At 39.3% G+C, this 24,419-nt stretch overlaps 2 protein-coding genes across 2 annotated transcripts; both read right to left on the minus strand.

Annotated features, from left to right (window-relative positions):
• Positions 1-264: 264 nt before the first annotated feature.
• On the minus strand, positions 265-1,457 carry LOC127454092 (fatty acid-binding protein, adipocyte-like). The gene is made up of 4 exons (XM_051721048.1): positions 1,310-1,457; positions 936-1,111; positions 710-811; positions 265-477 (listed from the first exon to the last, which is right to left on the minus strand). Exons 1-4 carry the CDS (start codon positions 1,380-1,382, stop codon positions 424-426), a joined length of 405 nt encoding a protein of 134 aa, XP_051577008.1. The 5' UTR covers positions 1,383-1,457; the 3' UTR covers positions 265-423.
• A 13,239-nt stretch (positions 1,458-14,696) lies between these two features.
• On the minus strand, positions 14,697-21,733 carry stmn2a (stathmin 2a). The gene is made up of 5 exons (XM_051721323.1): positions 21,555-21,733; positions 18,524-18,619; positions 17,781-17,956; positions 17,339-17,530; positions 14,697-16,134 (listed from the first exon to the last, which is right to left on the minus strand). The coding sequence occupies exons 1-5, from the start codon at positions 21,571-21,573 to the stop codon at positions 16,075-16,077; spliced, it is 543 nt and encodes a 180-aa protein (XP_051577283.1). The 5' UTR covers positions 21,574-21,733; the 3' UTR covers positions 14,697-16,074.
• Positions 21,734-24,419: the final 2,686 nt, after the last annotated feature.

Consider the following 24,419-nt stretch of genomic DNA (forward strand, 5'->3'; position numbering starts at 1 on the left):
ATCAGCATTTACATCTAAGTTCTAAACTGAACAAGTAGAACTGTACTGGATTGGACTCCTGCCCTAGTGATCTTGGTGATTACCTTTATGACAGGCTCTGTTTGCAAACTTCTACTTTAGTATGTATTAGTATATATTTATTAATTATGTTAACTTACTGAACTAGTTATTTAATGTAGCCTAATTATTTTTCATACAATTATTATCTTCTGTCACATATTCAATGCTCATATCGGAAAAGAAAAAATACATCCAAGGCCCCTTTTTAATTTTTGGTTTATTAATGTTGTTTTTATAAAGCTAAAAAAGTTTTTTAGTAACTAAAAATTTATTGTAACAAATATTAAGAGCAGTTTAATGCAACCATATTAAAATCGAATGAGCTCTTTAATCTTTCTTAAAGCACAGAGGTCATGCGTCCAGTCATGCATCTTTCTCGTACGTCCTGATGGCGACCACATCTTCCATGGTGCATTTCTGTAGAGATGAATGCGAGAGAGCAAGAAAGAGAGATAAGTAGCACTCTTAACAAAGGCAGTAACACTTTAAAGCCTAATGAACACTCAACAAGAGATAGTTTACTAATAAAAATAATGATTGGGGAAAATTCTCAAGTCATTTTAAAATACGTAAAATGTTTCCATATCCAGTAGCTTGGTGTACCACCAGTGTCAATAAAGTGTTAATAAAAGATCATTTGTACGCATACCGCTATCATTTTTGAGTCTTGAATCTCTCTTTCGATTATTGTGGTCTTGCCCTCCCAGGACTGCTTTTGAGTAAGTTTACCGTCTACAAGGCTCATGGTAGTCTGAAGTGGAGAATAATGGAATGAATGAAAATGAAGAAAACATAATTATTGCTTAAGAAATAATGAACAATTAATACATTTTTTAAAATAATTTCATTTATAATCAAAAAAAGTATGCCCTTACCCTCACTTTCCTGTCATCTGCTGTTGTCTCGTCAAATTCTTCATCTAATTTGAATTTAATTTCCAGGGTCTTGAAAGTAGTGACAGCTTTCATAGAGATGAACCCCTGGTCATCCACAGCAATCGTCAAACTGGGTTTTGCCAGGTTTGCCATTTGCCGAGAGGCAAAACCAGCACCTGTGTACACATACATGTTTGCTTGACGTACCTTTTTGTAATTTTGTAACACGGATACTGCAGCACTATCCAGTCAGGTGCATGATTGTATTACTACTGGACAAAATTTGTATTACAAAAGCCAAATTAAAATTAATTTTCAACATAAAATCTGAATTCACACCTAATCTTACAGCATATATTCTACTTTTGACTTACCTACAGCTTTCATGTATTCATCAAAATTGTCACTTGAAGTCATTTTCCATTTACCGACATATTGCTCAACCATAGTTACTTCTGTATGTTCAGTATTTAATAAAAAGCATAGAAAGAATCTGATATTTTCAACACAATAAGTTGTACTCTTTATCTCAAGTGTAAAGTTGCAGACCAGAGCAGAGGGGGATTTAAAGAGTGCAGGGATAAGAATCCATGTGATTTTAAAGAATATGATTGGATAGATTTTGAAAGGGGAGGATCTGGTAGACTGGTATCAGAGGTAGGGGGCAGAACAGAAGTCAAATCATATTAAAAATGTACCTGTTTAATAGATAAAGTGATTTAATGTTGATATGCTTTATTACATCATAAAATAATTACACTTGACACATAAAATCTAATTGATTTTTAATTTGACAACAGTTTTTGTGAAGTATTTGGGGTTCTGAGTAAAAAAAATAAACAAGCCACTTCAAAAGCAAACATTGAATCTTGTTAAATACTTTGTTTGCCTGAACACTGAATTTACTGTTTGAATCTGCACTTAAAAGGATAGTTCACCCAAAAATTTTAATTCTCTCATTATTTACTCACCCTCATGCCATCCCAGATGTGTATGACTTTCTTTCTTCTGCAGAACACAAACAAAGATTTTTAGAAGAATATCTCAACTTTGTAGGTCCATACATGCCTAATAAATAAATATTTTTTCATCCTTTCATTCTCATTGACCTTTTTGCCTATGTACACTATATGGCCAAAAGTTTGTGGATACCATATATGCTTGATGAACATTTGATTTCAAAACCTTAGGCATCAATTTCCCCCTTTGCTGTAATAACAGCTTCCACTCTTTTGGGAAGGCTTTCCACTATACTATATGTTGTAACATGGCTGCAGGGATTTGCTCTCATTCAGACACAAGGCTATCAGTGAGGTCAAGAACTGATGTTGGTCGATGGGGCCTGACTTACAGTTGCTGTTCCAGTTCACCCCAAAAGTGATCAGTGGGGTTCAGGTCTGGGCTTTGTGCAGGCCAGTCAATTTCTTCCACGCCAGACACAGTAAACCATTTCTTTATGGACCTCACTTTGTTTACAGGGGCATTGTCATGCTGGAACAGAAAAGGGCTATCCACAAACAGTTGCCACAAATTTGGAAGCACACAAAGCCAAAGCCATTACATAAAGAAACATTAAGATTTTTCTTTACTGGATTTAATGGAGTAACCAAATTCGTTTATTAGAAGGGGGTGTCCACAAACTTTTGGTCATATAGTGTATTTTCAATCGCTTTCCACTCCTAATTCATCTACAAACGAATAGCAAAAAACAAAAAGTTTATCCAATCAGAATTTATTCCTCAATGTTTACAAGCAAAGTGTGACAACTGTTTCACAAATCGCATGCCCGAAGCAGCGCGTGAGTCTGAGCTCCACCCTGAATTTCCACAGAATCCCTCAACAGTGTATGTGAATAGGTCAGATTCATCAGCCAATCAGATTGATTTATTTGTTCTTGGTGGGTGTGGTCTTAAGGATATGTCCCAGTCCAGGCCTTCTAGCTGGCCTTGAGTGACGCAATCATGCTTTAAGTGATGTACGTAATTTGAAAGCGAAGAGCGCAAGATGCTGACGATTCGGCTGTCACTGCCACATTACCATTGAGAAAGAGATCCTTATGGATTTAAAAACCTGAGATGTTCTGCATGACTTTGTGATTGCTTAATTTATTAAACAGGAAAGGAGGGCTGATTTTCACTTCAAGTAACTTGGTAAGTGCTTTTTGCATTGTTATAACAACATCAGGAGTTTTCTAAGTGTAAATTAGGCTGCTTGAGCATTCAGTGTCAGATCAAGTTTTGAAAAGTAACCGTGTACCCTGACGAAACAAAATTTATTGCAAGCTAAATTTAAATCGCAAATATTATTAAGAGAGCTTTTTCTTGGTATTAGACCTCCTTGGTTCTGGCTTTCGTGCATGGGCGTGTTTTTAAAATGTCAGTTGGTATTATTAGTTGACTGCCACGTAATGTATTCATTGTGAAACTGTGTTTTCTTAATGGCATGAATCGCACTGAAGGCCTAGACTTAAAATGCACGGCCCGCGGCTGGTTTTGGGTGAGAACAGATCAAAATATAACTCCTTTTTCACTGTACATCTTGATAGCAGTCTCCTTGCCGATCATATTTTCAATCTTGATTACACTTCCTATAGCACCATCTAGTGCTCTGCGCATGCCTCAAGCACTAGAAAGTGTAATCGAGCTTGAAATCATGATGGGAGTTATATTAAATTATAATGAATAAAAGGGATAGTTCACCCAAAAATGAAAATTCTCTCATCTTTAGCTCACCCTCATGCCATCCCAGATGTGTATGACTTCCTTTGTTTCTGCATAACACAATTTAAGATTTTTAGAAAAATATCTCAGGTCTGTAGGTCCATACAGTGCAAGTGAATGGTGACCAAAACTTTGAAGCTAAAAATTGAAATCAGGCTTTATCAAGATTTATAGTGAAAATTAGTTATATTTTCATCTGTTCTCACCCAAAATCGATTAAATCACTTCAGAAGACATGGTTTAAACAACTTATCTTTGTGGTCTTATGGATTACTTTTATCATGTTTTTATGTGTGTTTTTATTTTATTTTATTTTATTTTTTTGGAGCTTTTGGTCACCATTCACTTGCATTGTACTGAGCTGAGATATTCTTCTAAAAATCTTTATTTGTGATCAGCAGAAGAAAGAAAGTCATACACACCTGGGATGGCATGAGGGTGAGTAAATTATGAGAGAATTGTAATATTTTTGGGTGAACTGTTCCTTTAAAACTCCATTATATAGAAGACAATTCAGAGTTTTGGTGAGCCCCTGTGTGTTGCTTACCTTGCATATATGGTTTTTGCGCCTCTGTGTGGACTGTTGTAAAGTATAAAGTAAGCCTACATTTTTTCCTTCTTTGTCCGAGTTTGGTGCCCTCTATTGACTGCTAATGGTAAAACAATTCCGTAACATAGCTGTATTTCGGTAAAATAGCAATTCTGCGTACATAGCAGCATTTTACAGTTCTTACATTAAACAGGAGATTTGTCATACATGAGGGAAATTGCTAGGTTTTTTTATTCATTTAGGATCAATGATTGGGACTATTGCACAGCATGGTAACCTGTCAGACAAAGCCATGTAGTTTTAGTTTGTGTCACGTCTAAATAATGATCACATTTTTTGTATTCAATATAGATAACAGTTTAATCACTCTCTCTCAATTTACCTTTGTAACTGTCTTTCTTGTCTAAGTCCTGACCCTGACATCAGACACATAGAAATGTACAGCAATCCTTTTATAACCACTGTAAGATAGCTACTCTCACTTTTTGTAAAAGCAAATAAATCCTACTATTACGGGATTTTTTTTTTCTGTTGTCAAATGTTACAACCATATAACACATGACTAATGCTTTCTTTCAGCAATTACTCAGAAAAATAAAATATTCAAGCAGTTACTAGTGTATTCTGCTCTGAGCAGACATCCAACAGAAGGCGATGTTTCAGTAAAGTTTGTAGTCTTTCCTTATACAGCTGAACAAGCGACTGTATCTTCCTCTTTTATGAAGCCATCTACAACCAGCATAATATAAAGAATATATACGTTATGTAAACAAAATAAATAATAATAATTAAAAAAAAAAACTGCAAATTCAACACACATAATAGCAGATTACATTTTAAGTTGAAGTAAATGTCTAATTACTACTAGGTTTGTTGTCAATATGTCTTCTAAATATCAACCACATTTTCCAAACAAGCTCCTATTGCTTTAGAGAGTAATTGTTTTCATTGACAACAGTTGCATGGAAGCAGCCTTATTATGTATTTGTATTATTTCTTTTATTTGAGGTAATATTATTGTTGAAAAAGGTATTTGTCTTTGCCTTGTTACTATCATCTTGCATTTGAATGAAATCTCTATGACTTGATCCACACTATGAAATATCTGCGTCAAACCAAAGATAGTTTTATAATTTCCTTATAGAGTTATTAGTGCATTTTGATCGCAGGATTGCCTATGCCATTAAAGGTGCTTGTTCTTACACAATTGTATGGCTCTGTTTCTCTCCAAAACAAAATGAGGCTAGTAATTAGAGAATGAACAGTGAAATCATTAGAATCTCATTATCTCTGTCCATATTTAATTAGCATGCTCAGCTGTGTTATTAGATAGTAGACGCATTTCACAGCATTAGACTTCATATTAGGAAATGTGAATGATCATGTTTCAGTTTAATTTCAATGCATGTTGACTGAGACAATTTGGTGAAAAATGGCACATGGTATGTTTGCAGCACAGGTGCTCTGGCACGGAGCTCAGAGTCAATTTGGAGATTAATTAGACACTGCTTCCCCTAGTTAGTCATGTAAGTGTTGATGTCCAATCTCTGACCTACCAAATTAGTCATTTTAATGATTAATTATGAATAAACATGGCTGTCATTTGGATTGTCAACAAAGGTGTTTGCATGTGCAGCAGATAAGATTTGCCAGTGCTTGGATGTAAGTCTATGCATATGCTCCAAGTTATGGTTAATGTCAAATTAATTTACCCCCTCACAAACAGTTTAACATGGCACTTGGCAAACATGGCAAAATTCTAATTGGAATGATTGATAATTAAGTGGTAAATCACAGCTTGAAAATGGAAGGAAATAAACCAGTGAAAGCGAAGAGGGGATATGTCAATGGTATCTGAAGAGAGGAAAAGAGGGGGAAATGTGTAGCGCAATAACAGACTTTTGTATTGGACTGGATATTTTATTGGTTGTTCTAGGGCTAGCAGAGCTGAATCAATAAGTGGCTATACTGCATATTTTCCCACAGGCTGGAAATTGGGAAGAGTAAACTGCTCTCACTGGCACAGTTGTATGCAGTGTGGACTGGCTGACACAAAGTCTTTCCCTGATAAAACTGAAACTATCAACAGATAGCCTAAATTTTAGATGTTCATTCTGAGAAGACTATAATACTCTATGTTATTATATTATTAATTACACTATTAAATATACTCATTATTCAGATATTAAAATCAAACATATACCCATGCATGTACAAGGCTAAAAGCCAAACCAAGGAATGGAAAAAATAAATAAAATAAACAGTACAATAATATAAGTCTCTTAACATTAATCATGTGAAATAACTGGGTGCCGGAAAATGATATTACAGAGCTATGAATAATTTAAAAAAAAAAGTTCCTAATCCTACATCATGATATTGCCTTCTTATACCTTTGAGAACTTCATAAGTTTTATGGTATTAATTTTATGGCCTTTTCTCTAGTTTGCTGAGATGTGAATTTGCAAGATGAGATTCAAATGGATGGTTTGGGATTCATTTAATCAGGGCTTTATACCATCTTTTGTCTGATTGCTTACTAGGAGCTCAGAGGCAAGAGTAAAAGATATTGGCTCTTTGGATAATATTGTCCCACTGTGCCAAAGGACCTTTGTACAGCCATTGTATCCTGGCAGAGAGAGACACATGATGTGGAGCTCAGTGGGAGGGCAGAGGGTGACTGGACACCATCTTGATGGTGGCTGGTACATGCAAAATGTGATCAAATCCTGGAGTTGCATTTAGGGAGGGTTTAACAAATATCCATATACCCTAATCAGCACTGTTTGAAGGGGTCAAATTTTGTCAGGCTTCCAACCACCAATCTTAACAACAGTGTTTCAGAGTTACACTGTCCCTGGTCCCCATCCACTATCATTTCACAGTTTTGTTTCCAAACTTATGCATTTTTCACTGCTGACTGTGCATAGTTTTTCCACACATACGAAGAGAGAAACAAAATCAAGGGTTAATTTCTAATTTTCACATGTACAGGCCTTTCAGAATTATTTCTTTCTGCCCCCTTGTGGTAAACTTTGGGACATTTACCATTAGCCATGACTGTTTCACCATGTTCTGTCACATTCACAGCAATTATTTTTGCATACAGTGGCAAGAAAAAGTATGTGAACCCTTTGGAATTAGCTGGTTTTCTGCATTAATTGGTCATAAAATGTGATCACATCTTCATCAAAGTCACAAATATAGACAAGCGCAATGTTCTTAAGCTAACAACACAAACAATTTATAAAATGTCATGTCTTTATTGAACACATCCCATTAAACATTCACAGTGCTGTTGAAGAAGTAAATGAATCTTTGGATTTAATAACTGGTTTATCCTCCTTTGGCAGCAATATCTTCAACCAAGCATTTCCGGTAGCTGAGGATTAGACCTGCACAACTTTCAAAAGAAATTTTGGACCATTCTTCCATACAGAACTAATTCAGCTCAGCCATATTCTTAGGATGTCTGGTGTGAACGGCTCTCTTGAGGTCAATCCACACCATCTCTATTGGTTTAAGGTCTGGGCACTGACTGGGCCACTCCAAAAGGTGGATGTAGTAGATCTCTTAGTTTGGGCAATGGAGGAGTCAGGAGACAACGAAGCAGATTCAAGGTTAGTCTCATTAATTTGCTGTTTTTCACACACACATACGACGGTAACCGTCGTTATAAACATAAATGTCACACTCTCAGAAGCTCTGACTGCTGTAGCTTTCTGGTCACTCTCTCCCTCTCTGATGCTCTGGCATGCCTTTTAAGTATCCCTCTGCCATCACTATAATGAGAGACAGGTGTTAGAGATGATTATGAACCAGGAGACGAGCCTTACCGCTCTCTCTCTCCCGCAGACTGACACATGACGACGCCCCCCATGCCACATGCCCCCACCGCTGACTCAGGCCGGGGCAACATCCAGCCTGCCTACTCCCCCCCACCCTCCCCATTTCTGGAGAGAAAGTCAGCCACAACCATCTGCGCCCCCGGTCTGTGGACCATCTTGAATTTAAAGGGCTGGAGAGCCAGATACCAACGGGTGATCCGCATGTTAGTATCCTTCATGCGGTGGAACCACTGCAGAGGAGCGTGATCGGAAAACAGAGGGTGAAGGCTCGCCCCAGCAGGTAGTAGCGGAGGGTCAGAACAGCCCACATAATCGCAAGACACTCCTTCTCGAAGGTACTATATTTTGTCTCCCTGAAGGAGAGCTTGCGACTAATAAATAGCACTGGCCGTTCCTCCCCTCCCACCTCCTGCAAGAGCACCGTGCCCAGCCCCCTGTCAGATGCATCAGTCTGCAAAATAAAGGGGAGATAGAAATCAGGTGCATGTAAAAGTGGCCCCCCACACAGTGCGGACTTTATCTTAAGGAAGGCCTGTTGGCACGACTCTGTCCACTGGACCGGATCGGGAGCCCCCTTTTTAGTAAGGTCAGTCAGCGGGCTGGTGACATCAGAATAACTAGGCACAAACCTTCGGTAGTAGCCAGCCAGCCCCAAAAACTGCCTTACCCCCTTTTTGGTCTTGGGCGCCAGGCAGGCTGCGATCGCTGTGGTTTTGTCAACCTGTGGACGCACCTGCCTGTGACCCAAGTGGAACCCCAGATACCTAACTTCCACCCGCCCAATTGCGCACTTCTTCGGGTTGGCCATGAGTCCCGCCTGTCTCAGGGCTCTCAGGACAGCCCTCAGATGTTGCATATGTCGCTGCCAATTATTACTGTAAATGATGATGTCATCTAGATATTCGGCGGCATATGCCGTGTGCGGTCTGAGGACCTTGTCCATAAGGCGCTGAAATGTGGCTGGGGCTCCGAATAAACCGAACAGAAGAGTCACAAATTAGTGTAATCCGAACGGTGTGGAAAAAGCTGTCTTTTCTTGGGACATTGGTGTTAAAGGGATCTGCCAATAACCCTTTGTTAAGTCCAGCGTTGAGTAAAATTGAGCCGTGCCCAACCAATCGAGTAACTCATCAATTCGCGGCATTGGATAAGCGTAAAATTTGGACACCGCATTCACTTTCCGGTAGGCAACACAGAAGCGGATCGAGCCGTTGCTCTTCGGTACCAAAACTACCGGGCTGGCCTAATCGCTGTGCGACTCTTGTATTGCGCCCATTTCAAGCATTGCCTCTAATTCTTCCTGAACAATCTTTATCTTGTGTTCAGGAAGACGATAGGGGTGGCTACGAACCACCACCCCCGAGGTGGTCTCAATGTGGTGCTCTATGAGGTTCGTGCGACTGGGTAAGAGTGAAAACATGTCTGTGAACTCCGCTTGCAACCTGGCAATATCTGTAAGCTGCGACAGCGAGAGGTGGTCTCTGCAAGGGACCGGGGTGAATGAACTTGATTTGGGAAATACCTCCGGCCCAAGCTTCGCCCTCTCCAGAACTACCATCGCCAAGGCTACAGGTACCACCTCCCTCCATGGTTTGAGGAGGTTGAGGTGGTAGGTTTGACGTGCCCCTCTCCTATCTGTTCGCCTAACCTCATAATCGAGATCTCCGACTCGTCGTGTGACCTCAAAGGGTCCTTGCCACTTAATTTGGAGCTCGAGGTGGGCGAGTAATTTGGAGCTCGAGGTGGGCAGCAATACAAGCACTTTATCTCCCTGTACGAATTCCCTTAGTCTAGTGCCACTGTCGTACAGTCGGCGTTGACGTTCTTGCGCTAGGAGCAAATTCTCCTGTGTTACCTGCCCCAAAGTGTGGAGTTTTGCTCTAAGGTCAAGAATGTATTGAATTAGATTTTTACTATTCGAAGGTCCTTCCTCCCAAGCTTCCCGTATGACGTCAAGCACACCACGCAGCCAGCTCCCATACAATAGCTCAAACAGGGAAAACCCGGTGGAGGCTTGCGGGACCTCTCGTACTGCAAACAGCAGGGGTTCAAGCCAGTTATCCCAGTCTTTAGCATCTTAGTGTACGAACTTACGAATCATGTTTTTTAAGGTCTTATTAAATCGTTCGACCAACCCGTCGGTTTGCGGGTGATAAACGCTTGTGCGAATCGACTTAATGCCTAATAATTTGTATAGTCCGCATAGTGTACGTGACATGAATGTTGTGCCTTGATCAGTGAGGATCTCCTTTGGAAATCCTCACTCGGGAGATCATTTTGAAGAGTGCCACCGCAACACTACATGCTGAGATGTTGCGCAGGGACACTGCTTCCAGATATCATGTTGCATAGTCCACCAGAACTAATACAAAGCAATGTCCGCGTGCAGTCCGTTCTAATGGCCCGACGAGATCCTTGCCAATTCCCTCGAAGGGGATCTCGATAAATGGCAATGGGTGCAATGGCGCTTTTGGGGTGGCCAGTGGATTTACCAACTGACATTCATGGCACGCCGCACACCACTTGCGAACGTCCCCGTGAATGCCCGGCCAAAAGAAACGGGCCATTTCATGACCTAAGTGGCCAGCCATTGGATTATAGTGAGCCGCCTGGAAGTGTTTCCCAACGGCTCTTTGGTACTAACAGCTGAGTTGTATTCTCTTTGGTTTGAGTGTCCTGCATCACTCGATACAACCGCTCTTTAATAATAGGAAAGTACGAGTATGTGAGTGCAACACCAGGCTGGAGCTGTTGACTATCAATTACTTTCACCTGGTCGAAGGCGTGCTTGAGGGACTCATCACGCGACTGCTCCAGAGGGAAACCCCCTCAGGGAAGCCCCTGAGAATGGGAATTCCCTCATCTACGTCATCTTGATGCGGAGCCGACGTTGACGGCCCTGGCACCGCCTCACCAGCAATAGTATCGCATGTCACACCCCACACCACTACTTTGCAGGACCCATGCACACATATTACCCTCAATAGATTTTTATAACTGGGCCAATTGGTTCCCAGAATTAGTGGATGGGTGAGGCAGGGATTAACCGTGGCCTCGACTCTATGCCTTTTTCCCCTGAATCGTATCTCAATGGTAACCACCGGGTACCTGTGAATGTCACCATGCACACACCTCACCCTCACCAGTTTATTTTTATCCAATGCCCCGCCAAACGTTGGTGGATCGAGGTTTGAGAACAACCTGTATCCACCAAAGCTTGATGTGTATCCCCTTTTACCCTTACCGGTATACGATACACCCCTGCCCGATCGGTAAAAGCCTGTGGAGTGTCGGGGATCCGGACCAGTGTCCCCACCTTCATTACTGGACACTGCTCCTGGCTGTGTCCAGTTTCCCCGCAGCTCCAGCAGACCGGCCCAGGTCTTCCTTCCGCACTTGTGGGGGTGGTCTCGCCAACCTGGAGGAGATAGTGGTAGGAGAGACGGAAAAGGGGAAGGGTCCTCTGGACTGGGGGTGGGGCTTGGGCGGGCCTCCCCAACTCTGAGGAGCCGGAAACTGGGTGGTAGTGAGGGGAACGGGGGGGAGGGATCATGAGGCACAGGGGGTGGAGAGAGAGAAGAGAGAGAAGAGAGAGTAGAGACTGCTTCGCCGCCTCCTAGGAACGCCGCCATGTAGTCGTCTGCCAGCTGGACGGCTTCCTCCAACGACACCGGGCAGTGGCACTGGACCCACCCAAGACATGCCTCGGGGGGGTTTGGGAGACGAACTGCTCCAGTAACACCAGATCGACCACTTCCACGACGCCGCAGGTTCCCCCCACCAGCAGCCATTTCCGGCAGGCATCACGGAGCTGCTGCGCAAAAGCGAACGGGCGGCCGTCCTTCCCGAAGCTCAATGAGCGGCCAACCCGTTGCTGGATGGCCTTCTTCAGGTGACTGTAATCCAGGAGGCTGGCGGCGGGGAGTTGTTGTGCCGCCGGCTGCACCTACCCGGAGAGCAGGGGCAACAGGCGGGCCACCCACTGATCAGAAGGCCACCTCCAAACCTCCAAGGTTTTCTCAATGAAGTCGAGGAAGGCCTCCGGATCGTCGTTTGCCCCCATTTTTGTAAGGGCCACCAGTGGGACGGGCTCCGAGGAGGTCGAAGCGCCAGCCCCCTCCCTGGTGATCAGGCTCCGGAGCACCTGCCAGTCCTCTGCTTGTGCCTGGAGCAGGACTTGGAAGCGTTGTTCCTGCTCCTGGCGTACCTCCATGAAGGCATGGTGTTGGGACTGCTGGATACTGGTGAGGGTCTTGAAGACTTCGCCCAGCGGTGAATAACAGCGTTCTCCTCCAAAGCCGGGTTCTCACCACCACTGTAGTAGATCTCTTAGTTTGGGCAATGTAGGAGTCAAGAGACAACGAATCAGATTAAAGGTAAGTCTCTTTAATATGCTGTTTTTCACACACACATACGACGGTAACCATCATTATAAACATAAATGTCACACTCTCAGAAGCTCTGACTGCTGTTGCTTTCTGGTCACTCTCTCCCTCTCTGATGCTCTGGCGTGCCTTTTAAGTCTCCCTCCACCATCACTATAATGAGAGACAGGTGTTGGAGATAATTATGAACCAGGTGACGAGCCTTACCGCTCTCTCCCGCAGACCGACACATGACCACGCTCCCCATGCCACAGTGGATTTTCTTTTTTTGAAGCCATTCTGTAGTGATTTACTTCAATGTTTAGGGTCATTGTCCTGCTGCATCACCCAACTTTTACTGAGCTTCAGCTGGCACACAGCCACCCTGACATTATCCTGTAGGATATCTTGATGAACTTGGGAATTCATTTTTCCCTCAAAGATTGCAAGCAGTCCAGGCTCTGAAACAGCAAAGCAGCCCCAAATCATGATGCTCCCTCCACTGTACTTCACCGTTAGGATGATGTTTTCATGTTGCTATGTGGTGCCCTTTTTGCGTCATACATAGTGTGTTCTTCCCAAACAATTCAACCTTAGTTTCATCAGTCCATTGTGCATTGTGCATTGTGCATTGTGGAGTGTCAAGGTGGTCTTTGACAAACTTCAGGCGTGCAGCAATGTTTTTGTTGGAAAGCAGTGGCTTCCTTCATGGTGTCCTGTCCTGCCATGGACACCATGCCTGTTTAATGTTATCCATACAGTAGACTCAAGAACAGAGATGTTAACCAGTTCCAGTGATTCCTTTAAGTCTTTGGCTGTCCCTATAGGGTTCTTTTTTACCTCACTGAGCATTCTGCGGTGTGCCCTTTGAGTCATTTTGACTTGACGGCCACCTCTAGTGAGAGTAGCCACAGTACTAAATTGTCTCCATTTTATAGACTATTTGTCTAACTGTGGACAGATGAATATTTAAGCTCTTTGAGATATCTTTGTAATCCTTTCCAGCTTTATGCAGAGCAACAATTCTGGTCCACGTCAGCAGATGCTTCTTGTGAATAGCAAACTCAAAATGTTTGAGTGCTTTTTATAAGTCAAAGTAACTCTAACCCAAACCTCCAATCTCGTTTAATTAATTGGATGCCAGGTTTGCCAACTCCATTCTCTAATTATCTATTGTTTATGTCATTAGCCTGGGGGTTCACATACTTTGTCTAACCTACACTGTAAATGTTTGAATGATGTATTCAATATGTACAAGAACAATACAATATGTTTTTTCATTACTATAACTTAGATGAAGATCAAATCTGATTTTAAGACAAATTTATTCATAAATGCAGGTTATTCCAAAGGGTCCACATAATTTTTCTTGCCACTGTATATTCTTAACTAAGCTGAAACAATGTCATAGCAAGCAACCTGATAGGCCTATATTTTACTCACATTGTTGTACTGTAATTGCTCTCTTGAATAATCAAAAGCAATTTGTTTTCAAAAAAGGTTTTTTTAAATAATCATTTTCCGCTTGTATGTGACAATCCAAGCATATTTTTGCTTATTTTTGTTTATATCCAACAGAACACTGCACTTGTGAATAAAATATTGTATGATTATTGCATCACTTATATTACAAATATAAAACGATACAACCAGCAGGAAACCCTAAATGGCTTCTTCCCTGCAAACTGTAACTTGGGGAAAAGGAAAATATATTTGGTAACATTCTCTCTTAGGTAATGAACCCTATGTCCTAATCCTTATTCTGTTTCTATGGTAAGGCCTTATTCCAATGTCAGAAATTCACTTTTACATTAAGGGAAATATTTGCCCCTGATTTGATTTTCAGTGGCTTTTTATACCTTTGTGAGTGCATATGTTTGTCTAACCATTCAAAATATAAGCTGTGCCTCATCCTTTTATGTCAAATACTTCAATTTAATTTAATTTAATTTAATTAATTTTTATAAATGCTCAGAATTGAGAATGATTACCTCTTACCCTCAGAATTAAATCAACATTAATTTATGTTTTATGCCATAACATATATAATTAGGACTATAATAGAATATTAAGAACTATATCAGATGTTATACTACAAGGGCATTTTTTGCCCCCACATTTTGAATTTCGGGGGCATTATTGGTGACATTTTTGCCCTGAGCAAATTCTGACCTTATTCTGTTCACAGCAATTTTACTTAGCCATTAGGGGTTTACTGTCATCTGCTGGTAATGTGCAGCAATACCATATGGAAGCATCATTACTGTAAAAAAGGCACGTTCACAGAACCCCAAACCTTTATTTTCACCAAAGTTTACACACAGAGAAATGAGAGAGGGGGAAAGACAATTTGGCAGCCGCAGACACTTCAAGCATATTTATAGAGGAGACAATGATTTGAAAAACAAAATCATAATCATTCAGTGCATAATCTGCATCTGCCTATCACTTCACTTCCAGAAAGAAAGGACACAAATTCTTGGTCAACCTAACATGGCCACACACACTCATTGCACCAAAATAAACAAAATAGAAAATAGTCACACGTCAAAGGCTGTATTTAGGAGTATATGAGGATACATTCAGCTGGTAAAGATGTTACCAAATGTATCAAGCCAGACAGATGATAAAACATTTGGGGAGATACAACTCCCTTAATTACACCACTGTACTAATGAAGACGTCTACTCCTGCTAGAGAGAGATGACAAACATCAGCCTTGAGTGCCGATGGCTTGAATCAATGTGTGGATGTGAGTCAAGGCAACAAAAAGAGAAATCTGGGTACAGGAACTGGCTGGCTATTTTTCATTACAATCATAATGCAAGCTATTTAGTCCAGAAAGTACAAAAAGGTTGCTGAGTCAGCCAATGAAAGAGTAGATTTGCAGATGTCAACATGCAGATGTTCATAACATTTTACAAGAGTGATATTTAATTTTATAGAGGATATTAAAACAAAGAAACTAACATACATATGAAATGTAGTTTACGAATGAGTCACTATTAACATGTTTTATTTCTTTCAGTACTCATATTTCAAGCTATTTGTTCAGGAAAAAGTGTATATGTCTTGATCATGCTGTATATAAACTTAAGTCCACTATATATTCATGAGTCTGGGTATGTTGGCATTTTTGACTTTAAAAGGTAAACCCTTATCTGGGGTCTGAGCACTGAAGCTTGTTGCATTCTTCACAATTACACCAAACTTTACATCATTTAACACTGCAAACATAAGCAAGCAGCTTACTCACAACATCAACACCTTTCACATGATCAAATCAGACGTGCCGGAACCAATAAACTGGTAAACTGACAAATAATAATCAAATAATTAACATAGTGATACTGTATCACGTAGATGTGATACTTTTGATTTGTTATTATTCAATCTGATAGATAGGTAGATAGACAGATAGATAGATAGATAGATAGATAGATAGTACATAGATAGACAGATAGATAAAAAAAGAGGTATTTACAAAATAATACTTGTGTCTTCCCATTACTCTATGAAATCAAGCAAGACCGTTCAAACAGTATATGAGTGTGATACTAGTCGCTTTTGATTGGTTTTTCCCAGGGTTTGTGTGTGAGTGTGCATGAGCAGGATAGAATGACAGGTTGGCTGATGATGGATGTGAGGAGGAGAACTTCACGCTATTAGCTCTTCCCTCAGCTCCTTGTTCCTGCGGACGATTGCAGCATGTCGCTCCTGACAGGGTCAAAACATGCATAGTATGACATACACCATAATATAAGACTGAAATGTGCTTCTATGAACACAATAAAGGCTGTGTTTTTTCACCAGTAGAGAATATTGGCATGCACTGATCAGCTTAGAAAATATTGTCTCAAGTGTGTGTCTTAAGTAGTGGTCAACCACTATGGGGTTTTCGATAGCCGATGCCATTTCTGATATCTAGAGATCAGGGTAGCTGATGGTCGATATAATGCAGAAATATACAAATGTACAATAATATGATAACAAATTAAACTTGCAAACAAAAATAGCAAAATAAGGATTCATTTTACACAATATTTACTCTAAATTCACACAAAATCATTAGAACTGACACAAGGATGAACTTACACTTCTATTTATTGGCATGGTTATCTGCTGCAAATGCCAATAACTTCAAAATGACCAAATACCAGCTGATTATTCAGACTGTTTGATAAAGCTGTCTTCAGTACTTTGAAGCTTAAATGACTTGTGAGAAAACAGCATTTTTTTTAAGTCTATCTTAAAAGGATAGTTCACCCCAAAATTAAAATTCTCTAATTATTTACTCGCTTTCATGCCATCCCATATGTATATGACATTCTTTCTTCTGCTGAACACAAACACATTTTTTTAGAAGAATATCTCAGCTCTGTAGGTCCATATAATGCAAGTGAATGGTGACCAGACCTTTCAAGCTTCAAAAATCACATAAAGACAGCATAAAAGTAATCCATACGACTCCAGTAATTTAATATATGTCTTTTGAAGCGATGCAATCACTTTGGGTGAGAAACAGATACATTTTTCAATCCCTTTTTACTATAAATCTCCACTTTCATTTTCAGAATGTGAAAGTGGAGGTTTATAGTAAAAAAAAAAAGACTTAAACATTGATCTGTTTCTCACCCACACCTAACTTGTCGCTTCTGAAGATATGGATTTAACCACTAGAGTCATATGGATTACTTCTATGCTGCCTTTGTGTGATTTTTGGAGCTTAAATAGTCTGGCCACCATTTACTTGCATAGTAAGGACCAACAGAGCTGAGATATTCTTCTAAAAATCTTTGTTTGTGTTCAGGAGAAGAAAGAAAGTCATAAACATCTGGGATGGCATGAGAGTGAGTAAATGATGAGATAATTTTCCTTTTTAGGAGAACTGTCCCTTAAAGTCTTTGTTTGTTTTACTCACCTTCTCATGCAGACGTTCCATCATGGCTGCCAGGTGGGCCTCACGGTTTTCCTTGATCTGCTCCATCTTCTGAATAAGCTTCTCCTCTGCCATCTTGCTGAAGTTGCTATTCTCCTCCATGGCTTTGAGCAGCACATCCCTTTCATGCTCACGTTTCTCAGCCAGAGATTTAAGCACCTGAGCTTCCTGTGACTGTTAAGGAAAGTCAATATATAGATGATACTGTATTTAGAATCATTTTCATAAGGTTTAAGTGGATTTTAATTTTGTGTTGATCATTAACGTCAGATATTTCCAATCACAAATGGGCATACTAATCCAAATGGGGGTACTGTAAATTTTTGCCTCACACAAAGCCTGTGTTAATACACATAAATAACAAATACATAAGTTAATATACAATAAGTTAATCAAGTTAGCTCAAATGAAAAGATCTACTCACCCTCCGGCGGTCCTCTGCAGCCTCCAACTTCTTCTGGATGTCCTCCAGTGAGACATCCCTCTTCTTTGGAGGGGAGGTGATGCTGTGGGCCACATCTGACACTGGTGAGGGTGGTTTCAGGATCACCTCGAAGGCCTGTCCTGAGGCTCTTTTGTTTATGGGCTTTACTTCCATGTCTACAGGGCAATCACAGATGTCAAATAGCCATATTTTATACATGGCACACCCATTCTAGCACTTTAGAAGCTTCTTAATCCATCAGTCTTCACTGAGGCCTTCCATCCCCTCCCCTACCTGTCCATAGTCTATTTGCACTGTATAACCATTTTTTGTATCTTGTACATTGTATGGTATTGTATTTTGTACTGTGCTGTATAGTATATAATGTTTTGTATTGCTTTTGTACTGCATTGCATTGTGTATATTGTATCATCATACACATATAGTACTGAACATTTACACTTTGCACTCCTTTTCTATTCTATTCTAGTCTAACAGGGGGATAGATTTCAATTTATGCATGCCAGTTAATCCACGTTTTAATAAATTCATGTTTAAGATTCTCATAATACTACCACTAATAATAATGAAATAATAATCATGAAATAATCAAGATAAATCACCAATAGTCATAAAATATTAGTTACAAATGCTTGTAAAATTATTTTATCTATAGTATAGAGGACTTCAGATAAAAGTAAAAATAATTTTTTGGGGGAAAAATGAATTGTTCTCTCATGTACCTTCAAATTCACAGACAATGTTGTTGCGTGTCTGTGGGTTGAAGCAGGAGCAAATGAGCGAGAGCATGGACAGCTCCTTCATCTTCTCCTTGTATGCTGGAACAAGAGAAAATTGGCCCCTTGTTAGTTGTAAACACATATCCACTCATGCACAAAGATGCTGAAGTTTAAAGGCTAGATTATATTGCCAGGTCTCAACAATTCTTTATGGGATTCAATTTGCGGATATGATATACCATGTACTCAGGGTTGTTGAGTAACGGAATACTTGTAATGGGATTACGTATTTAAAATACAAAACAGAAGTAACTGTATTCCACTACAGTTACAATTTAAATAATTGGTATTTAGAATACAGTTACATTCAAAAAGTATTTTGATTACTGAAGAGATTACTTTGAATTTTATTGTCATTTGTTTCATTTAATATTTAGTCCTTTCAGATGGAAAACATTTATACATATAAATGATGCGCTCCAAAGTGCATTCGAACAGCAGTGAAACACTTTCTTATGATGTGTTACATTCATACGAGCAGACAGAGAGGTAAGTTTGAAGTAAGTTTGGAGCAGAAGAAATAGAAATAAACCTTGTGTAAATTGTCAGCTTTACGCTAAGATAAAATGCTATTTCTAGACATTATACATGCACATGTTACCAGCCACGATCATATTTTTTTATCAAGAAAATTCACGTTGGATCATAATTTCTTTGATATTAAGGCAAAAATCGTATTCTTGATAATAATTTTTGTATTGCTTTCCTGTAAATATATCTAAAAATCCTTAAAACAAGATCAATTTGATTGACCTTGTTTTAGAAACATTTTTAAAAGATATTTTTCAGAGAATGTATTTTTAACATGTGTATTTTGTCTTACTGTACTGGCAGAGTTTTTATAGTCAAAAAAAGTGAAAAAATCTACCAGTGCTGAAGAAGTAATCCAAAGTATTTAGAATATGTTACTGACCTTGAGTAATCTAACACAATACATTACAAATGACATTTTACAGCATGTATTCTGTAATCTGTAGTGGAATACATTTCAAAAGTAACCCTCCCAACCCTGCATGTACTTCACTTTATACAACAGGATCCAAACCTCATCTTTGTGAATGGCTGTCTCTATGATGCTTCAAATGAGTTATGAATAACTGGCTCTGCTATTTATATTATATTATATTATATTATATTATATTATGATTTGGGAAATTAAATTACCCAACACTATATAGTTTCTGCTTATTTACATTTAAATTCAATAAACTAGCTCAAATACTACAGAGAAAATACCTGGAAACTCTTAAATTACCATCAAACAGTGGCACAAATGGAGACTACGAACCCAGTTACAAACAAATGAAGCTTGTAGACTCATGAAAAATGCAGAAGGGACACTAATGACTGCCCATTTCCTGCCCTCTGTAGCCTTTTACAAATTACAAGCACATCCTGAACAGCCCATTAGCTAGAAAATTAAATGTAGATGCAATTCAGACTAGCAGACAACAAACAAGTTTGTACCACATTGGTAAAAACAGAACAGATAGCCTATGTGAAGACAATAGTTGCCAGTCAGTTACAATCAAGCATAAGAAGCTTGACTATCACATCTCCAAACTGGTCTCAGATTCACATGCAGGAGTATTTTTCTGCCAAGACATGGGGTCAGGGACAAGCAACCTATATACAAATGTCCGCCAGTGTCCACACACTGTTATCTTTATTTGTCTGGTGCTGCAAAGGCCACCATGTGCAGCATCCCATTGCTGCAGGGCTGGCCAGCCTCCCAGTCTGCGTCCATTCGACCTCCTGCAACTCCCTAGCCATTCTCTTCCATATCAACAACCTGGCCTGATGCACAGGAGTCCTAGATTGAGATCAATAAATCCTGACAGAACAGGCCCATGATAGATTCTGAAAGGTGACTTTACAGCATCTATAATTTCACAAGCTACTCGAATCTTGTTTTTTTTTTTTTTCTAATCACAGTGAAATCACAGTGCCACCCATGCCAGCTGGTCCTGAAATGTATGGATCTGACAGACTCCACAACAAATAGAGGTCAATTGAACTGTGGGAATAAAAACAAAATATCAGAAACAATTATATAACCTTTATTAAAACCTCTCAATAGGCTAAACAGTGAAATTAGAGCTAGATCAATGTTGTATTGATGTTGTTATATTTAAAAAGGTCTGTTTGTAAATGATTTGCTTCCAAATGAAAATGAATTGAGCTAGGCCTATATGTTATTTTTCAGATCAGCCATATTAGTCGGTTTTTGAGTAGATAAAGAGGCTAATTAACAGTAAAAATGGTGGCAAAATGGGTATAAGCAAATCTGTCACCTTGATAAGATCTGATGCCAGCCTATATGCCAGCTTTCACATTTCATTTCTATAAACAAGGGAACTGACATTAAAGAAAAAAAAAGAAAAAAGAAACGCTAATCTAAATGTCCTAATTAGGAGTATATATAAAGCTAGAATCACTCGTTAAATATGAGTTACTCCAATATAACTGCTCCATATGAAGATATTTGTAGGGGTTTTCTCTCTGTATCGTCTGGGCAGTGTTAAGATGCTGTTTTCTTGGGTGCGGTCTTTCTGCATTATGATGTGAGGCAGCAGGAGCAGGTGCGCCATCGCCAATCATCCAACAAAAATGTCACTATTGAAAAAGATACGTACGCTATTCATTTTAATTCACATTTTGCGAATTTCACAAACTCACTGTGTATTATTAAAGACCATAAAAATGTGAAACGCATCTTTGTATGACGCCTCCGTCAATTTCGTTGCAGACTCTATAGGCTAAGTGGTAAGATACGCATATATTCTATTGGAAACACAAGCCATGCCAAAACATAATAAACAGAAGAAAAATGCTTTACGTAAATATGATTGCATCGCTCGGTTTTGACGTGGCATAAAGCTCGGTCCGTTCCGTTAGTCACTCTCAACCCCCATGCATTTCCAAATGCAACAATGGATTAAAAATCAAAAACCAAGAAATGCGCAATGCTTACCGATAGCTGTTTTCGCCATTGTATCCTTTCTAGAATGCGTATTAATTTCCACAATGGTCGTGGTTTGTGTCAGTGGCGTTGAGAGCAGCTGATGCTTAAGGCACTGAGTCAGCAGAGCACAATGAGGAGAGCAGAGGGATGTGAGGAATGGGAGCGGCTGAGTTATGATCTTCTCCGCGCAACCGGCAGCACTTCACTGACGTGTGCAAGGAGAAAAAAAATCTGACCTGCATCTAACTGAGCTGTAACTATTACAATTCATCAAAAATCATTGCGTCTGTGGGCTTAAATACTAAAACTATATCATTGCAGTCGTTGCTAAAATGCAATAAATAAATAAACAATTAAAAGTAGCAGTTGACTATGTTAAATATGTCGAATATCAAATGTGTGTCGCGAAAGCAAGGCAATTTAATAGGTTTTCAGACACATCCTATAAGAACTATTCACTTAGCATATTTTAATATTAGGCCTACAGTGTTCAAACTAATTGCTTTACTGGGTTGATGTGCTAAGCAATAACATTGTTGATACTAAAGGTGGCGTTTTAAGCATTTTTTTTTTCATATCCAGCCCAACATAACTGGAAATTACACTTTAAATAAATAAAATAAAACATATAAAAATAATAATAATAAAAAATAAAAAAAATAAATAATAAAAAAAGGAAATGTTGCTTTATGGCAAATCTGTACCAGAATGGAGATGGTCCAAAACTTCAGGGTGACAATAACTAGTATTGTTCTTTAAAAATATGTCACCCTGAATTAAATCAAAGGGATAGTTCATCCAAAAATGAAAATACTCTCATCATTTACTCAATCTAATACCATCCCAGCTGTGTATGACTTAAGATGTTCTGCTGAAGACAAAGATTTTTAGAAGGATATTTCAGTTCTGTATGTCCTTACAATGCAAGTGAATATGAACCAAAATTTCAAATCTCAAAAAGCACATAAAGGCAGCATTAAAGTAATCCATACGACTCCAGTGGTTACATCTATATCTTCAGAAGAGATCGATATTTAAGTTCTTTTTTTACTATCATCCTTTTTTGGTGATTCGCATTCTTCCTGCACATTGCCACCTACTGGGCAGGGAGGAGACTTTTTGGCAAAAATGAACCTAAATGTTGATTTGTTTCTCACCCACATTTATCATATTTCTTCTGAAGATATGGATTTAACCACTGGAGTCTTATGGATTACTTTATGCTCCCTTTATAAGCTTTTTGGAGCTTTAACATGTTGGTACCCATTCACTTGCATTGTTTGGACCTACAGAGCTGAGATATTCTTCAAAAATCTCAGTTTGTATTCAGAAAAAAATCATACACATCTTGGATGGCATGAGGGTGAGTAAATGTTGAGAGAATTCTCATTTGTGGGTGAACTATCCCTATAATATTTCTTTAATTATTATAAACTAAAATTGAAAATCAAAAGAAATCAGCCAAGACCTCAGAAAAAAAAAACTGTGGACCTCCACAAGTCAAGTCGTGTAAATACCATGGGACCACACAGCCATCATACTGCTCAGGAAGGAGATGCAGTCTGTCTCCTAGAGATGAATGTAGTTTGGTGTGAAAAGTGCAAATCAATCCCAGAACAACAGCAAAGGACCTTGTGAAGATGCTGGAGGAAACAGGTAGACAAGTATCTATATCCACAGTACAACAAGTCCAATATTGACATAACCTGAAAGGCTGCTCAGCAAGGTAGAAGCCACTGCTCCAAAACCACCATAAAAAAAGCCAGACTACAATTTGCAAGTGCACATGGGGACAAAGATCCTACTTTTTGGAGAAATGTCCTCTGGTCTGACAAAAAACAAAAATTGTACTCTTTGGCCATAATGTCCATCATATGTTTGGAGGAAAAAGGGTGAGTCTTGCAAGCTGAAGAACACCATCCCAACCATGAAGCATGGGGGTGGCAGCATCATGTTGTGGGGGTGCTTTGCTGCAGGAGAGACTAGAGCTCTTCACAAAATAGATGGCATCATGAGGAAGGAAAATTATGTGGATATATTGAAGCAACATCTCAAGACATCAGCCATGAAGTTAAAGCTCGGTCGCATATGGGTATTCCAAATGGACAAGCATACCTCCAAAGTTGTGGCAAAATGGCTTAAGAACAACCAAGTCAAGATAATGGAGAGGCCATCATAAAGCCTTGACCTCAATCTGGTAGAAAATCAAACTTGACTCAGTTACACCAGTTCTGTCTGGAGGACTGGGCCAAAATTCCAGCATCTTATTGTGAGAAGCTTGTGAAAGGCTACCTAAAACGTTTGACCCAAGTTAAACACTTTAAAGGCAATGCTACCAAATACTATGTTTATGTGAACTTCTGACCCACTGGGAATGTGTTGAAAGAAATAAAAGCTGAAATAGATCATTCTCTTTACTATTATTCTGACATTTCACATTCTTAAAATAAAATAGTGATCCTAACTGACCCAAGACAGGGAATGTTTTCTACGATTAAATGTCAGGAATTGTGAAAACTGAGATTAAATGTATTTGGCTAAGGTGTATGTAAACTTCTGACTTCAATTGTATATTATATGGTAAACATTTCTGAATAAATGTGATAATGCCACATTTTCTGTAAAACTATGTTAAGGTAGATCAGTCAAAAACATGTAATTTACTTATCAAAGATGCAGCAAAAAATCATGATGTAGAAGCAACAGACCAAAATGTGTTTAACAGAGCAATTTGTGGAGCACTTTAGCAGGTGCCTCCCCCAAAGAGCTTTAAGGTCTTTCCAGGACCCCAGGGGGAAAAAAATTAACTATGATGTCAACAGCATATTATTGGTTACTTTAAAGACTGCCCTTTTATTTCCAACAATGCATTAT

Source organism: Myxocyprinus asiaticus, chromosome 16, assembly GCF_019703515.2.
Source record: "Myxocyprinus asiaticus isolate MX2 ecotype Aquarium Trade chromosome 16, UBuf_Myxa_2, whole genome shotgun sequence".
Lineage (NCBI taxonomy): Eukaryota > Metazoa > Chordata > Actinopteri > Cypriniformes > Catostomidae > Myxocyprinus > Myxocyprinus asiaticus.

What these genes read in the sequence shown, in the direction of transcription:
- LOC127454092 (XM_051721048.1), bottom strand. Translation starts at nt 1,382, where the DNA reads ATGGTTGAGCAATATGTCGGTAAATGGAAAATGACTTCAAGTGACAAT. An exon ending in TGAATACATGAAAGCTGTAG is followed by an intron (nt 1,112 to 1,309) that starts GTAAGTCAAAAG and finishes ATGTGTACACAG; the next exon opens with GTGCTGGTTTTGCCTCTCGG. An exon ending in CAGATGACAGGAAAGTGAGG is followed by an intron (nt 812 to 935) that starts GTAAGGGCATAC and finishes TCTCCACTTCAG; the next exon opens with ACTACCATGAGCCTTGTAGA.
- stmn2a (XM_051721323.1), bottom strand. An exon ending in CATTGTCTGTGAATTTGAAG is followed by an intron (nt 17,957 to 18,523) that starts GTACATGAGAGA and finishes ATTGCCCTGTAG; the next exon opens with ACATGGAAGTAAAGCCCATA. An exon ending in CTGCAGAGGACCGCCGGAGG is followed by an intron (nt 17,531 to 17,780) that starts GTGAGTAGATCT and finishes TTTCCTTAACAG; the next exon opens with TCACAGGAAGCTCAGGTGCT.